The sequence below is a fragment of the Lolium rigidum genome, chromosome 6, assembly GCF_022539505.1.
Source record: "Lolium rigidum isolate FL_2022 chromosome 6, APGP_CSIRO_Lrig_0.1, whole genome shotgun sequence".
Taxonomy (NCBI): domain Eukaryota; kingdom Viridiplantae; phylum Streptophyta; class Magnoliopsida; order Poales; family Poaceae; genus Lolium; species Lolium rigidum.
In genome coordinates, this window is record NC_061513.1 from 60,951,428 (window position 1) to 60,969,627 (window position 18,200).

Consider the following 18,200-nt stretch of genomic DNA (forward strand, 5'->3'; position numbering starts at 1 on the left):
TGTAGATGGTGACATTATAAAATTAAAATTGTTCCCTTTCTCATTAAGAGGAAGAGCTAAAGATTGGTTGCTATCTCTCGCCTAAGAATAGTATTGATTCCTGGACTAAATGCAAGGATGCTTTTATTGGTAGATATTATCCCCCTGCTAAAATTATATCTTTGAGGAGTAGCATAATGAATTTTAAACAATTGGATAATGAACATGTTGCTCAAGCTTGGGAAAGAATGAAATCTCTGGTTAAAAATTGCCCAACCCATGGATCGACTACTTGGATGATCATCCAAACCTTCTATGCGGGACTAAATTTTTCTTCGCGGAATTTATTGGATTCAGCTGCTGGAGGTACCTTTATGTCCATCACTCTTGGTGAAGCAACAAAGCTTCTTGATAATATGATGGTTAATTACTCTGAATGGCACACGGAAAGAGCTCCACAAGGTAAGAAGGTAAATTACTGTTGAAGAAACCTCTTCCTTGAGTGATAAGGTTGATGCTATTATGTCTATGCTTGCGAATGATAGGACTAATGTTGATCCTAATAATGTTCCATTAGCTTCATTGGTTGCCCAAGAAGAACATGTTGATGTAAACTTCATTAAAAATAATAATTTCAACAACAATGCTTATCGGAACAATTCTAGTAATAACTATAGGCCATATCCTTATAATAATGGTAACGGTTATGCTAATTCTTATGGGAATTCTTACAACAATAATAGGAATACACCCCCTGGACTTGAAGCCATGCTTAAAGAATTTATTAGTACACAAACTGCCTTTAACAAATATGTTGAGGAAAAGCTCAATAAAATTGATATTCTTGTTTCTAGAGTTGATAGTCTTGCCTCTGATGTTGATCTTTCGAAATCGAAAGTTATGCCTAATAGGGATATTGAAAATAAAATTGTTACTACAGCAAATGCCATCCAAGTTAGAATTAATGAGAATATAAGATTAATGGCTGAACTGCGTGCTAGGTGGGATAGAGAAGAAAATGAAAAACTAGCTAAAAAGGAAAATGTAGCTAAAGTTTGGACTATTACCACCACTAGCAATGCTAAAGATTCATATGTTGCTGCACCTCCTACTATCAATGGTAAAATAATTGGTGTTGGCAATGCTTCTACTCCTAGTGCAAAGCGCGCAAAATTACTGACAACTGCTAAAGCTGCTGAAACCGCTCGTGATAAAGCTGCTGAAATTTTTTCCAACCTTGGGGATGATAATCCCATTGCTTTAGATTGTAATGATTTAGATTTTGATGATTGCCACATCTCTGAAGTTATAAAGTTCTTACAAAAACTTGCTAAGAGTCCCAATGCTAGCGCTATAAATTTGGCTTTCACAAAACATATTACAAATGCTCTCATAAAAGCTAGAGAAGAGAAACTAAAACTTGAAACTTCTATTCCTAGGAAGCTAGAGGATGGTTGGGAGCCCATAATTAAAAAGAGAGTCAAAGATTTTGATTGTAATGCCTTATGTGATCTTGGTGCAAGTATTTACGTTATGCCTAAAAAAGTCTATGATATGCTTGACTTGCCACCATTGAAAAAGCTGTTATCTGGATGTTAACCTCGCTGATAATGCTAAAAAGAAACCTTTGGGGAGAGTTGACAATGTTCATATTATGGTTAACAATAACCTTGTCCCCGTTGATTTTGTTGTCTTGGATATTGAATGCAATGCATCTTGCCCCATTATATTGGGAAGACCTTTTCTTCGAACCGTTGGTGCTACTATTGATATGAAGGAAGGTAATATTAAATATCAATTTCCTCTCAAGAAAGGTATGGAACACTTCCCTAGAAAGAGAATGAAGTTACCTTATGATTCTATCATTAGAACAAATTATGATGTTGATGCTTCATCTCTCGATGTTACTTGAGATACACTTTCGCGCCTAGGCTGAAAGGCGTTAAAGAAAAGCGCTTATGGGAGACAACCCATGTTTTTACTCCAGTATTTTTGTTTTATATTTGTGTCTTGGAAGTTGTTTACTACTGTAGCAACCTCTCCTTATCTTAGTTTTAAGTTTTGTTGTGCCAAGTAAAGTCTTTGATAGAAAAGTAAGTACTAGATTTGGATTACTACGCAGTTCCAGATTTCTTTCTTGTCACGAATCTGGGTCTATCTTCCTGTAGGTAGCTCAGAAAATTAAGCCAATTTACGAGCATGATCCTCAGATACGTACGCAACTTTCATTCAATTTGAGCATTTTCGTTTGAGCAAGTCTGGTGGCCTAATAAAATCCATCTTTACGGACTGTTACTGTTTTGACAGATTCTGTCTTTTATTTCGCATTGCCTCTTTTGCTATGTTGGATGAATTTCTTTGATCCATTAATGTCCAGTAGCTTTATGCAATGTCCAGAAGTGTTAAGAATGATTGTGTAACCTCTGAACATGTGAATTTTTATTATGCACTAACTCTCTAATGAGTTGTTTCGAGTTTGGTGTGGAGGAAGTTTTCAAGGATCAAGAGAGGAGTATGATGCAATATGATCAAGGAGAGTGAAAGCTCTAAGCTTGGGGATGCCCGGTGGTTCACCCTGCATATTATAAGAAGACTCAAGCGTCTAAGCTTGGGGATGCCCAAGGCATCCCCTTCTTCATCGACAACATTATCGGGTTCCTCCCCTGAAACTACATTTTTATTCCGTCACATCTTATGTACTTTGCTTGGAGCGTCGGTTTGTTTTTGTTTTTTTTTTTGTTTTGTTTGAATAAAATGGATCCTAGCATTCACTTTATGGGAGAGAGACACGCTCCGCTGTAGCATATGGACAAATATGTCCTTAGGCTCTACTCATAGTATTCATGGCGAAGTTTCTTCTTCGTTAAATTGTTATATGGTTGGAATTGGAAAATGATACATGTAGTAACTCTAAAATGTCTTGGATAATTTGATACTTGGCAATTGTTGTGCTCATGTTTAAGCTCTTGCATCATATACTTTGCACACATTAATGAAGAAATACTTAGAGCTTGCTAATTTGGTTTGCATATTTGGTTTCTCTAGAGTCTAGATAACATCTAGTATTGAGTTTTGAACAACAAGGAAGACGGTATGGAGTCTTATAATGTTTACCATATGTCTTTTATGTGAGTTTTGCTGTACCGTTCATCCTTGTGTTTGTTTCAAATAACCTTGCTAGCCTAAACCTTGTATCGAGAGGGAATACTTCTCATGCATCCAAAATCCTTGAGCCAACCACTATGCCATTTGTGTCCACCATACCTACCTACTACATGATATTTATCCGCCATTCCAAAGTAAATTGCTTGAGTGCTACCTTTAAAATTCCATCATTCACCTTTGCAATATATAGCTCATGGGACAAATAGCTTAAAAACTATTGTAGTATTGAATATGTACTTATGCACTTTATCTCTTATTAAGTTGCTTGTTGTGCGATAACCATGCTTACGGGGACGCCATCAACTATTCTTTGTTGGATATCATGTGAGTTGCTATGCATGTCCGTCTTGTCTGAAGCAACAGAGATCTACCACCTTCATGGTTGGAGCATGCATATTGTTAGAGAAGAACTTTGGGCCGCTAACTAAAGCCATGATTCATGGTGGAAGTTTCAGTTTGGACATATATCCTCAATCTCATATGAGAATAATAATTGTTGCCACATGCTTATGCATTAAAGAGGAGTCCATTATCCGTTGTCCATGTTGTCCCGGTATGGATGTCTAAGTTGAGAATAATCAAAAGCGAGAAATCCAAAATGCGAGCTTTCTCCTTAGACCTTTGTACAGGCGGCATGGAGGTACCCCATTGTGACACTTGGTCAAAACATGTGCATTGCAAAGATCCGGTAGTCCAAGTTAATTAGGACAAGGTGCGGGCACTATTAGTATACTATGCATGAGACTTGCAACTTGTAAGATATAATGTACATAACTCATATGCTTTATTACTACCGTTGACAAAATTGTTTCATGTTTTCAAAAATAAAAGCTCTAGCACAAATATAGCAATCGATGCTTTTCTCTTTGAAGGACCATTCTCTTTACTTTTATGTTGAGTCAGTTCACCTATTTCTCTCCACCTCAAGAAGCAAACACTTGTGTGAACTGTGCATTGATTCCTACATACTTGCATATTGCACTTGTTATATTACTCTATATTGACAATTATCCATGAGATATACATGTTACAAGTTGAAAGCAACCGCTGAAACTTAATCTTCCTTTGTGTTGCTTCAATGCCTTTACTTTGATTTATTGCTTTATGAGTTAACTCTTATGCAAGACTTATTAATACTTGTCTTGAAGTACTATTCATGAAAAGTCTTTGCTTTATGATTCACTTGTTTACTCATGTCATTACCATTGTTTTGATCGCTGCATTCACTACATATGTTTACAAATAGTATGATCAAGGTTATGATGGCATATCACTTCAGAAATTATCTTTGTTATCGTTTTACCCGCTCGGGACGAGCGAAACTAAGCTTGGGGATGCTTGATACGTCTCCGACGTATCGATAATTTCTTATGTTCTATGCCATATTATTGATGATACCTACATGTTTTATGCACACTTTATGTCATATTCGTGCATTTTCCGGAACTAACCTATTAACAAGATGCCGAAGTGCCGGTTCCTGTTTTTCGTTGTTTTTGGTTTCGAAATCCTAGTAACGAAATATTCTCGGAATTGGACGAAACAAAGACCCAGGGGCCTATTTTTCCATGGAGCTTCCAGAAGACCGAAGAACATACGAAGTGGGGCCACGAGGTGGCGACACCACATGGCGGCGCGGCCAAGGGGGGCCGCGCCGCCTATGGTGTGGGCCCCTCGTCGGGCCCCGACTGCGCCCTTCCGCCTACTTAAAGGCTCCGTCGCGAAACCCACGATGCGAAAAACCACGATACGGAAAACCTTGCGAGACGCCGCCGCCGCCGATCCCATCTCTCGGGGATTACGGAGATCTCCTCCGGCACCCTGCCGGAGAGGGGATTCATCTCCGGAGGACTCTACACCGCCATGGTCGCCTCCGGAGTGATGAGTGAGTAGTTCACCCCTGGACTATGGGTCCATAGCAGTAGCTAGATGGTTGTCTTCTCCTCATTGTGCTTCATTGTTGGATCTTGTGAGCTGCCTAACATGATCAAGATCATCTATCTGTAATTCTACATGTTGTGTTTGTCGGGATCCGATGGATAGAGAATACCATGTCATGTTAATTATCAAGTTATTACATATGTGTTGTTTATGATCTTGCATGCTCTCCGTTACTAGTAGAGGCTCTGGCCAAGTTTTTACTTTTAACTCCGAGAGGGAGTATTTATGCTCGATAGTGGGTTCATGCCTGCATTGACACACGGGACGAGTGACGAGAAAGTTCTAAGGTTGTGTTGTGCTTGTTGCCACTAGGGATAAAACATTGGCGCTATGTCCGAGGATGTAGTTGTTGATTACATTACGCACCATACTTAATGCAATTGTCACGTTGTTAGCAACTTAATGCGGGAGGGTTCGGATGATAACTCTGAAGGTGGACTTTTTAGGCATAGATGCGGTTGGATGGCGGTCTATGTACTTTGTCGTAATGCCCAATTAAATCTCACTATACTTTTCATGTCATGTATGTGCGTTGTTATGCCCTCTCTATTTGTCAATTGCCCGATTGTAATTTGTTCACCCAACATGCTTTTATCTTATGGGAGAGACACCTCTAGTGAACTCGTGGACCCCGGTCCATTCTTTTAATACTGAAATACAAATCTGCTGCAATACTTGTTTTCTTGTTTTCTCTGCAAACAATCATCTTCCACACAATACGGTTAATCCTTTGTTACAGCAAGCCGGTGAGATTGACAACCTCACTTGTTTCGTTGGGGCAAAGTACTTTGGTTGTGTTGTGCGGGTTCCACGTTGGCGCCGGAATCTGCGGTGTTGCGCCGCACTACATCCCGCCGCCATCAACCTTCAACGTGCTTCTTGACTCCTACTGGTTCGATTAATCCTTGGTTTCTTACTGAGGGAAACTTGCCGCTGTGCGCATCACACCTTCCTCTTGGGGTTCCCAACGGACGTGTCAACTACACGCATCAGAGACGTATCAGGCCACGAGGCGCCGCCACACTAGGGCGGCGCGGCCCAGGCCCTGGCCGCGCCGACCTGTGGTGTGGGGCCCTCGTGTGGCCCCCCGCGTTGCCCTTCCGCCTACTTAAAGCCTCCGTCGCGAAACCCCCAGTACCGAGAGCCACGATACGGAAAACCTTGCGAGACGCCGCCGCCGCCAATCCCATCTCGGGGGATTCTGGAGATCTCCTCCGGCACCCTGCCGGAGAGGGGATTCATCTCCCGGAGGACTCTTCACCGCCATGGTCGCCTCCGGAGTGATGAGTGAGTAGTTCACCCCTGGACTATGGGTTCATAGCAGTAGCTAGATGGTTGTCTTCTCCTCATTGTGCTTCATTGTTGGATCTTGTGAGCTGCCTAACATGATCAAGATCATCTATCCGTAATGCTATATGTTGTGTTTGTCGGGATCCGATGGATAGAGAATACTATGTTATGTTAATTATCAAGTTATTACCTATGTGTTGTTTATGATCTTGCATGCTCTCCGTTATTAGTAGAGGCTCTGCCAAGTTTTTGCTCTTAACTCCAAGAGGGAGTATTTATGCTCGATAGTGGGTTCATGCCTCCATTGATATCCGGGACGAGTGACGGAAAGTTCTAAGGTTGTGGATGTGCTTGTTGCCACTAGGGATAAAACATTGATGTTATGTCCGAGGATGTAGTTATTGATTACATTACGCACCATACTTAATGCAATTGTCTGTTGTTTTGCAACTTAATACCTGGAAGGGGTTCGGATGATAACCTCGAAGGTGGACTTTTTAGGCATAGATGCATGCTGGATGGCGGTCTATGTACTTTGTCGTAATGCCCAATTAAATCTCACTATATTTATCATGACATGTATGTGCATTGTTATGCCCTCTCTATTTTTCAATTGCCTGACTGTAATTTGTTCACCCAACATGCTTTTATCTTATGGGAGAGACACCTCTAGTGAGCTGTGGACCCCGGTCCATTCTTTTATACTTGAAATACAAATCTGTCTGCAATACTTGTTTTACTTGTTTTCTTGCAAACAATCATCTTCCACACATTACGGTTAATCCTTTGTTACAGGCAAGCCGGTGAGATTGACAACCTCACTGTTTCGTTGGGGCAAAGTACTTTGGTTGTGTTGTGCAGGTTCCACGTTGGCGCCGGAATCTCGGTGTTGCGCCGCACTACATCCCGCCGCCATCAACCTTCAACATGCTTCTTGACTCCTACTGGTTCGATTAAACCTTGGTTTCTAACTGAGGGAAACTTGCCGCTGTGCGCATCACACCTTCCTCTTGGGGTTCCCAACGGACGTGTCAGCTACACGCATCAGTACTCTTTACTCGTACCGTGATATGACATCCCTTGTGAACCAGTCACATACTTGCAAGCTACTTAGATATCATTCCACCGAGAGGGCCCAGAGTATATCTATCTGTCATTAGGATGGACAAATCCCACTATTGATACAAGTGCCTCAACCCTATACTTTCCGAACACTTAATGCCACCTTTATAACAACCCATTTACGCAGTAGTGTTTGTGATGACGCGTAGAGCACACGCCCGTTGGGAACCCCAAGTGGAAGGTGGCATAAAGTGTGCATAAAACATGTAGATATCATCAATAATGTGGCATGGAACATAAGAAATTATCGATACGTCGGAGACGTATCATGGCTCTCGGTAATAGGGTTTTCGCGACGGAGAGTATAAGTAGGCGGAAGGGCAGAGTCGGAGGAGGCACGGGGGCCCCACACCATAGGCCGGCGCGGGACCCATACTGGCCGCGCCGCCCTATGGTTAGGGCGCCTCGTGGCCCCACTTCGTATCCTCTTCGGTCTTCTGGAAGCTCCGTGGAAAAATAAGACCCTGGGCGTTAATTTCGTCCAATTCCGAGAATATTTCCTTTCTAGGATTTCTGAAACCAAAAACAACAGAAAACAGGAACTGGCGCTTCGGCATCTTGTCAATAGGTTAGTGCCGGAAAATGCATATAAATAATGTAAAGTGTGTATAAAACATGTGAGTATTGTCATAAAAGTAGCATGGAACATAAGAAATTATAGATACGTTTGAGACGTATCAGTTTGCTGTCATCAAAGCATCCATCCGGTGTAGGTGATTAACAAGATCTCATGGTCGAAGGATTAAGTTACTATGCATATTAAAGCTATAAGCTAAAAGAACTAAATGACTTGATCATATGCTACGCTTACTATGGGTGTATGTCCATCACATCATTCACCTAATGATATGATCTTGATATTAATAACATCCAATATTCATGATCAGGAAACCATGCTCATCTATTAATCAACAAGATAGTTTAACAAGAGGCTTACTAGGGACTCCTTTATGTTTATATAACACACATGTATTAATGTTTCCGATTAATACAATTATAGCATGGGATGTAAATATTTATCATGAACACTAAGATATAACAATAAACACTTTTATTATTGCCTCTTGGGCATATCTCCAACAGTCAAGACTATGGAAAATATGCCATGTTAAGGTGTATATTTACCGGATTAAAGATTAATCCGGATGCTAAAATCTCAGTGTAGCAGTGCTAGGTTGGTACGAGCCGGTATACCAATAGGGGTATGCCGGATTAAGGGCAACCGGTGGAATCTAAACCGGGGCTACGCCCAAGAGATGAAACTTGAGAAAGACAAAGGATAGAAAGCCGGATCTCACAGGTGAAGGTACCGGTACCGGCATAAGCTCAACTGTAGCATGTCGGCACCCCGGTCCAAGATTCCCTCAAGGACCAAAGGACAAGATGAGCGAAGCAGTTCAGCTTTAAACGAAGCCCTGATGCCAAAGGGGAAGATGACGTAAAAGAAGTCGGGCGAGGTCATCAAGCCTATGATTAAAGACAGAAGCGTCATCCCTGGAGCCAAAGTAGCTTTATAAAGTAGCTAAGGTCAGCAAAGATACCCCTAGGGTTTCTTCCCATGTAAGCCTCATCTCAACTATATAAGGAGAGGAGGGGCACCCCTGTGCGGGAGGATCGAGCAATAGACATTAGAATCAGCCCTGTAAGCCATACGTCTTCAACCTCTGGCCATTTGGCTAAGTTCCTGAAATCAAGAAACCACTTCATGCGTTCTTCCCCTCTATCATATCCCTCTCCCGGATCCTCAAGCGTACATCCGGCCCCTATCTTAAGCCTACCCATGGCATCTGTTGTTCCACCACGATGACAAGCGCCTAGAAATATGAACATAAATTGCTTGTTTCTTTAGGACCATGCCAACAACACTAAGAATGTGAAGTTTCATACGTCTCTCACCCTCCAAAGGACCTAAAATTGCTAGAGTAAAGCATGTGGAGGTATCACAACCCTTCCCGCCCCCGCCCTTGGTATCAACATAGGTAAATTTCAATCAGTGGTTGTTAACGTTACTATTAGCTTAAAATGACTTATTTTCTTCGAAATTTACCTAAGGACCTAAAATTTTAGCTCGGTACAGAAAATAGACAATATCTTTAACATCAAACATATCAATTGAAATATGAAATAGGCTACCTCGTTCTTCTACTCTCCATTCTGATAACTTTCAACACTCTTTATTTAAGAACTAACTTACTTAACTAGAAATTTTATTTCACATGGGTTACCTCCCATGAAGCACTTTTGTTTTCGGTCGTGTAGCTCAACCGCAGTAATGTTTAATTCTTCTTTACTACTGGGATACCATCCCCAAAGTAGTTAGCCTTCAAAGTGACGATCCCCATACCATTGGTTTTGTTCTTCTTCTTCCTAGAAGATGGACGACAAAAGGATCTCGAGAGAGTAATTTAAACCTCATGTTCCTTTCATGCAAGTTAATCAAAGCCTTAACATTTCTTCAAAATATCCTTAATATCCTACAAAGGATGATAGACACCATGGGATCTTCAGACATATTAACAATAACTAGATTGATAAGTACAGGGAATCCTTTTATTTGAACACCAATATTATCTTTGATCCCTATACCTAGCTTGTATTCAGAATCAGTTAGATGCAGTTTTAGTTCGGTTACAACAAAGGAACCATCCATCACATAAAATTTTAGGAATGTTTGAGATGACGCTTGCACTAAGATAACAAAGTGCGGCTATATCATTCACCCCAACATCAATCTTAATAGTTAGTTCAAATATATCATCTAGCTTACAAAGTAATTTCTCATATAGCTTTGCATATTTCATCTCAAGATCACGTACCTTGGTGGCTACTTGATTGATGAAGTTTTGGTAGACGGCCTCACTAAATGTTTCAAGACTGAGATTCTTCAAAGTGATTAGCTTTACTAGATCTTACACCGTATTGTAGGGTCCAGGTGCATTGCTATAGTCTACCTCTTCGGGCATATCATCCTCCGTACTACTTCTCATCATCTTAAGATCTGCAACTGGGATAGGCTCGGGTTTCCCTGCAAACTTGGCAAGAATTAGTCCTTGACTATCTGCTATTTTACCCAATTCGATTTCCACATTTCTCGTCCTATCCTGCAGATCATTAACTTCATTTTTCATAGTGACAAATTATTTAGATAGTTTTCCTAAAATAGCTTCATGTTTCTCAATTAATTTAGCAATATGATTATTATGCTCAGTTTATGATTGCATAATTTTTTTGACAGGATCTTCAAGTGTGATTGGCGATTGCCATTGGTACCTCCATTGTTGAAATTGTTAGGAACTCCTGCACGGTTAGGATAAGAATTTTGATAATTTTAGCCATAGCTTTGACTCTTGCTAACAGGGTTAAAGTTATGTGATATAACATAAAAAAAATAAACTTTAGCATTGTTGACGGCATTAACTTGTATTTCTTCTTTACATTTGATGGTATCAACAAGCTCATCTACCTTTGTCGTGATGTCTTCATTTATTTCTTTGGTGGGACGGAGTTCACCTTTTTAGTAGAGGATATTTCGACATGCAATTGGGAATAATTATCTTGCATATCATTGAGTAGCTTCTTGCATAACATGCAATCAAAATTTTCTATCATTTCTAAGGGATTGAAAAGTCTGTAGGATCAACAAAAGTTCTAAGGCTATCAAGCCACCTTTTGTTGCTAACCAACATGTTATGGAAACATTTGTGTACTTAAATTGTAACATAGTACATCATATTACAAACTTTTAATCTAAAACAAGGCATGCAAATAGGAAATATGGGTAATTAAGTTGTAACATAGTACATCATATTACAACTTTTAACCCAAAACAATACATGCAAAAGGAAACATGTGTCTAATTAAATTGTAAAGTGGCATAGCATACTTGAAACCCTTGCTGGAGGTGGTAGCTCAAGGCTCGTGTTTATGGATGAAAATTCTGACATTTATTTATGGTTGCACTCGTCATTATTAGTGCACGTGCGATAACGTTTCTTGAATATTTTGTATAGGAGTTGTATACTTTGTGTTGTTAGGACATGTATAAGGGTTATATACTTTTTGTTGTTAGGACAATTGTCGACTGATATTATCGCGAGGAAATCCGTTTTGAATGGCATCGGGTTCTTTTCTGTTTTGTAACCGGCATCAATAACATTAGTAACAAACTTTGTGCAGGGAAATCTGGAACGGGGGCCGAGCTACACGTAGCCTATTAATTATTTTGAAACATTCATAATTTATATTTCAAATATTTTTTTAAAAGTTGAAATAAAATTCTAGGTGTAGCCAATAATGTATACTACAAAGGTGCAAAATCTCACTACAAACTACTTTGTATTCTAAGCTCCAAGAAAACAAAACCTGACAAATTTTATAGTAAATAGTGCATATTTCAATACTATAACCTGTCAGAGTGTATCATTTTTATGTAGCCTAAAATATAAAGTAGTTCCTATTGAGATTTTCTAGGTTTGTAGAATACATCACTGGCTACCTCTAGAATTATGTTTCAGATTTAAAAACATAAAGTACGAATTTAAGTGTTTAAAAATAAAGAGCTACATATAGTTTGGACTCCATTTATTTTTGTGCACCGATACATAAATCGGCGGCCATCGTCCTTTTGTAAAGGAAAAAAATAGCATAAATCAGTTGAGACTGTTTATGCCTAAGTCGATTTTGATACTGGCGCAAAGAGCAGTGTATTGACAATAAGATTTAAAATAGCAAACTATTTCTCCGCTAATAGCGCGTTATAGCATATCTAGAGGGTCCATGCTAAATTTTAGTAATTTTGCTCGATGTGGTGCGTGAAATAGCATGCTATATCGCGCAAAAACTTTATAGCATTAGCGCGCTATTTTTTTGGGCAAGTTGCTTTCACTTTTTCGTGGTGATGAACTGCAATCTGTTGGTTCCACTTGTAAATTAGAAGATAATATCGCTAATGCTAATAGTTTTTAATAAATAATTTATATTATGTTGTTGACTTGTGAAATGTTGATGTTAGCCTTCTAAAATATTTGAGATCTATTTTTATATGTGGTTATGTATGTATGATCCAGTCACTTTTGGACTATATATCTATTCGTTCTAATAAAATTATTTATTTTTAGGCTATATTTAGTAATATTTTTAAAACGATATTTGAAATATACCACGCTATTTGCACGGTATAGCGTCCATAGCGTTTGAAGGAGGCTACCGCTATTTCATTTAGCACGCTATTTTAAACTTTGATTGACAGTCACCATCATCATCCTGTTGTGATCTCAAAGCAGGATCGGACGGTGATGGAGGTAGTCTCCTTCTCTTGTAGGGAAGAAAAGAGTTTTTATCCCATTCTCTCCATGGTGGTAATGGTATGCCCCTGCTTCTTGTCCTGTTGTCATGGGCCCGGTATTGGCGTCCCTCCAAATATATTCTCCCTCCATTGTCATCTCCCTCTCCTCCCCCATTACAAATACCCCACCATCCCAGACAGTCTCCCGCACACTCACCCGCAGCTAGCTAGCTCACACATCTCTAATCTCATGGTGCTCCAGCCCGCACAGCAAGTAACAACCCTGTCCCACCCGCCTCACTGCAGCGCGCGCTCGTCTGCGCTCATGGACACCAGCCCCGCGCCTCCCCTCCTCCTCCGCCCTTCCGCCCCATGCATTGACCCATCCGCGGCCAAGGCCGTCATCAGCAAGAACGGTGGCGCGGCCGCCTCGGTGTACGACCTCCGTCGGGAGCCGAATATCCCGGCCCCATTCGTGTGGCCGCACGCCGAGGCGTGCCCGACCACGGCGGAGGAGTTGGGCGTGCCGGTGGTCGACGTGAGCGTGCTGCGCAATGGCGACGCCGCGGGGCTTCGCCGCGCCGTGGCGCAGGTGGCTTCCGCGTGCGCCACGCACGGGTTCTTCCAGGTGTCCGGCCACGGCGTGGACGAGGCCCTGGCGCGCGCGGCGCTGGAGAGCGCGAACGGCTTCTTCCGGCTGCCGCTGGCCGAGAAGCAGCGCGCGCGCCGCGTGCCCGGGACTGTCTCCGGGTACACGAGCGCGCACGCGGACAGGTTCTCCTCCAAGCTCCCCTGGAAGGAGACCCTCTCCTTCGGCTTCCAGGACACCGGCGCGGCGCCCGTCGTCGTGGACTACTTCACCAGCACCCTCGGCGAGGACTTCGAGCCAATGGGGTAAGGAATATAACCACTCTGTCTCCTATCCAGCTAGGAACTAATCTCCGCCATTGCATTTTTTCCTTTCGATCGATCGTACGTTGGATCCGTGCCCACGTACCACCGCTTATACGCAGTGAACACGTGTGGATGTGTAGGAGGGTGTACCAGGAGTACTGCGAGAAGATGAAGGAACTCTCACTGACGATCATGGAGCTTCTGGAGCTGAGCCTGGGCGTGGAGAAGCGCGGGTACTACCGGGAGTTCTTCGCGGACAGCAGCTCCATCATGCGGTGCAACTACTACCCGCCGTGCCCGGAGCCGGAGCGCACGCTGGGGACAGGTCCGCACTGCGACCCCACGGCGCTCACCATCCTCCTCCAGGACGACGTGGGCGGGCTGGAGGTCCTCGTCGACGGCGACTGGCGCCCCGTCCGGCCCGTCCATGGGGCCATGGTCATCAACATCGGCGACACCTTCATGGTAATCAAATTAATTCGATCGCCTACTTTCCAGTTACCTACTTAACACTACTAACAGTAGTTGTCACAGTGGTCAACTACAAGTACTCTGTTCCGCTAGCTGTGCTCTGCTTCCCAACGAGCGAACCAGCCCATAAAAACTGCCCTGCTGTTTCCAAACAAAAACGAAAGGGATTGTGGTAGTAGCCCACTGACAGGACGCGTGATTACTGTGTTTCCTAACAAGAGAACCACTGGTAGGACTATCAACGTAAAGCAGCTGACATGACTTGATGTATTTTCAGGTTGCAGTTGTAATTTACTCCCTCCGTTTCAAAATGTAAGGTGTCTAAGGACGGGTCAAAAATCAAATTTTACTATCTTTAAACAAATATTTAGAAAAAGAATGGACATATTAAAAAAAATTATGGTGAATCTATTAATATTGATTCAGTACTGTAAATGTTTATATTTTTGTGTATAAATTTGGTCAAACTTAAAAAAACGTTAACTTTTGACTAATCCTTAGACGTCTTACATTTTGGGACGGAGGAAGTATTTTGCAACCCATGAATAGCACAAATCACAAAGCAATCCAACCTTGTGGGTATTTTTCTTCTCAGTTGCAACTTTCTGGAAAATCCTAGTTGCAACTCATGCTAACATAATTCTCAGTGCAATACTATGACTCAGAAGTCGACTGAAAATTAGCAAAATCGTTAAATTATTTTCTCTGTGTTCCAATCAACGTTTTACCACTTATTAGATTGGACAGGTTGAAATAACATGCGGTAGTTAGCAGTTACACACGGCCGTCCGGGTCCCCTTATCCGAACTGACATCCAGACATAGCGACATTAGCAGCAGTGACCAAGTGATTGATCATGATTCATTCCTAGGAGATGCCCGATCGGTTCTACTAGGGTCCAACTAAACGTCCCTACGGGCAGGTTAACCTCGCCCTTTGTACTGATAAAGACGTCCTCCAGTCCGGTGGTAGGAGTTATGAAGAGGTAGCCATGAAGATGAAGAAGACATGAATCCAATGCAAGGTAGCCACCACATACCTTGAGCTGCTTCCGTTTCTAGTGGCCTCTGAATGCGTCTATCTAATCCATCCGTCCAAAAAGGCTGCGATGCGAGCACCGATCCTGAGCCAATTAGAGGCGGAGAAAAGATAGGGGATCGCGAGGCGTGAGAGTATCTTGTTGGTTGCGGCAAGTTTGGAGCGATGTGGAAGGGGGGTTAGTTTGTACAGTAGCGCCGGTGATGAGGATGCGGATGCGGAGGTGGTGGCGCTTTCGGTGGCGGGGCAACCCAGGTGCATGCGCGCGCGCGCTCGTCGTTTTCGTCCCCGTCCTAGCTTGGCGATATACACCGGAGTGGGTGCCCGATGGACTTGTCGACTTGATCTCATTTCTCTGCGAGCGATCTCTACCATCGCTTCTCCCTCGTGTGGTGCGGTGGCAATTCTCTCTCGTGCGTGCGTGCGTGCGCACTGTGCAGGACTCCGACGTCACTGTGTCGTCCCGCCAGTCGCCATTGGTAGCTGATTCGTCTCCCCACTGCATCAGTCGCTGTTTCCTCCGCGGCGACGAGGGCGACGCCGGGCCGCCTCCGCCGTCGCCGTCGTGGGTTGGCCGTCACGTGGGCGCTGCCGCCGTCGTCGCGTGGCTCCCACATGTACCTACGTAGCCCCCGCAGGAGCGATGCGTCAGTTCCATTTTATTTACAGCTTTTTTCGGCTAGTGCATTTCGTGCTTGTTCGACAGTGAAAGATCGTACTGGGATTCTTCGCCAACTTGCACCTGGGCTGGGCGGCGCAAATGATTAGCCGTCAATGGAATGGGCGCCGCAACCAGCCATGAGAGCGGTCTAACTCGCCGGCTTGTTTGATCCATCTAACCTATGTTCCGATGCATGCATGCAGGCTCTGTCGAACGGGCGGTACAAGAGCTGCCTTCACCGGGCGGTGGTGAACCAGCGCCAGGAGCGGCGGTCCCTGGCGTTCTTCCTCTGCCCGCGTGCCGACCGCGTCGTGCGCCCGCCGCCGGCCATCGCCGCCGCCGCCTCACCGCGCCGGTACCCGGACTTCACATGGGCCGACTTCATGCGCTTCACGCAGCGCCACTACCGCGCCGACACGCGCACACTCGACGCCTTCACCCAGTGGCTCACCCCGCCGACGCCGGCCCAAGCAACGGCCCAGGAGGCGGCCTAACCCGATCCACGAATTCGTCTTCGTCTCCGGATCGCGACGCCAAATTTTGTCGGGCCCGGCCACGTGCGCTCCCAGGTGCGGCAGGGCCCCAGCGGAGTCGCGCCCACGTGGCTCGCCGGGCCCACACCACCTTCCATTTTTGGCTGGCTGCCTGGCGCTCTACTAGTCCCCTCTTCTCTGTCGCCACTCGCCCACCTCCTCACCTAGTGTACATACCATGGAAATCATGGGTATATATATATATATATATAAACGAATGAATTTCCTGCAGCCTTTTCTTTTCCGCGTATAAGCAGATATATATGGACAGGTACCAGTGCTTGGACGCTTGTACGTAAATAGGCTCTTGAAATTTCCATTCTGGACAGATGCCAAGAACCTGATCAAGGCTTGTTTTTCTCTCTTTAAATCTTGCGGCTTCGTATCAGGTTCCAGAATCGCCAGCTTTTGTACGCTTGCGCCCACATAGCGTACATGTCTCTTCTTCTCGTCTCGACGTGGAGCATCAGGATATGGGGAAATGGCCGCTGAATGGTTCGCGCCTATCTTCATCGGAGCTGCTATTTCTGGATGGAGCGTCGGCAAGGCCAGGCCGGCCGGCGGCGACAAACCTCGGCATTGTTCCGTTCCGGAATGCGGTCGCGGTCCAAACCCTTCTTCATTCAGCCCCGCTTCCGACGAATGCACCTGTCTGCTTTCCTGAATGTTCCTCCTCCTACTTGCAGCTGATAGCTTCATTCGACATGCACTAATTATCTCGTTGGGCGCCCAATAGCACCAGGTGATTTTGGACTCACACAAAGGCACGCCTCATAATGCGCCGACACGTTGGAAGTTTAATGAAATCACCGGCGATCCCGTGTCTACTGATGAGGAGTGGAACAGCTGAACGGGCGGGACGCCACGTACGGTTTGACAAAGTGGCCCCGCTTGGCAGCGAGAACGGCGGGCATCAAACTCCTTTGGGAAAAAACTTCACAAAATGCTTCCCCAAATAGAAGTCCTCGTCGATGACGAACTTCTTTGGGAAAACGAGTAGGGATGGCCGAGCTCTCGCGATTTCTGGCGATTCTGGCGCGTGTTCAATCTAAGGTATTGTTCATGGCAGGATCACCTCGATTCTCATCAATGGCGGGCCAGGGCAGAGTGGAGGCTTCCTCCACGCGCCACGCAAGCATCTCCTCTCACCGCTTGCCTCCAGTACAGCACCGTGCTCGCCCGCCTCGCTCTCGCCGCCAATAGCTAGGTCCCTCCCAAAATCTAGGGCAAATCGAAGGCTGACGCTGGCGATATGTGTGAATGAGGAGGGGAAGAGGTTGTTGAGAGGTCGCAACGGTGGGAGTTTGGTGCCGGGGCTGGGGCGGAGGAGATGGGACCTTGCGAAGGCGCTGCGGGTTCGGATTTTAGATCGGAAATGGAGGGCTCGAGGTGGACGCACGGTGAGGCGTTCGAGGAAGGAGCAGCTTCATCGGCTAGGCGCATATGCTTCAGCTTTTGCGTCGGTTGTTTTGGGCCAATCGCCGTTGATTCCGAGCTCGTTACCCTCGGAGCAACTTCAGCGGTCGGAGACCGAGGTCATGCCGGAGTTTCGGGCGCCCGCGGTGGCGATAATGGTGCTGCATGCGCCGATTCAGGGGCGGAAGCCTGGTCGGAAGATTGCCAAGGTAAGCAACGTGTTCCTGCGAGATCTAGAATTCCAGGACACGGCGCAGAGCGCAGTTGGGGGCAAGGAGAAGCCGCCGAGGTGGAGTGGACCACCGAGGAGAGCTGTGTCTCCGTTCTCGCAGGCGGTGCAGCGAGCGAAGGCGCGGTTGCCGCTGATGAGGAACAAGATGTCAAAGCCACCTGGACTCTCGGGTAG

At 44.6% G+C, this 18,200-nt stretch overlaps 1 protein-coding gene across 1 annotated transcript; it reads left to right on the forward strand.

Annotated features, from left to right (window-relative positions):
* The first annotated feature begins 12,977 nt into the window (after positions 1-12,977).
* Positions 12,978-16,609, forward strand: LOC124666971 (gibberellin 20 oxidase 2-like). Its single transcript, XM_047204305.1, has 3 exons — positions 12,978-13,675; positions 13,816-14,140; positions 16,049-16,609. The coding sequence occupies exons 1-3, from the start codon at positions 13,032-13,034 to the stop codon at positions 16,337-16,339; spliced, it is 1,260 nt and encodes a 419-aa protein (XP_047060261.1). The 5' UTR covers positions 12,978-13,031; the 3' UTR covers positions 16,340-16,609.
* Positions 16,610-18,200: the final 1,591 nt, after the last annotated feature.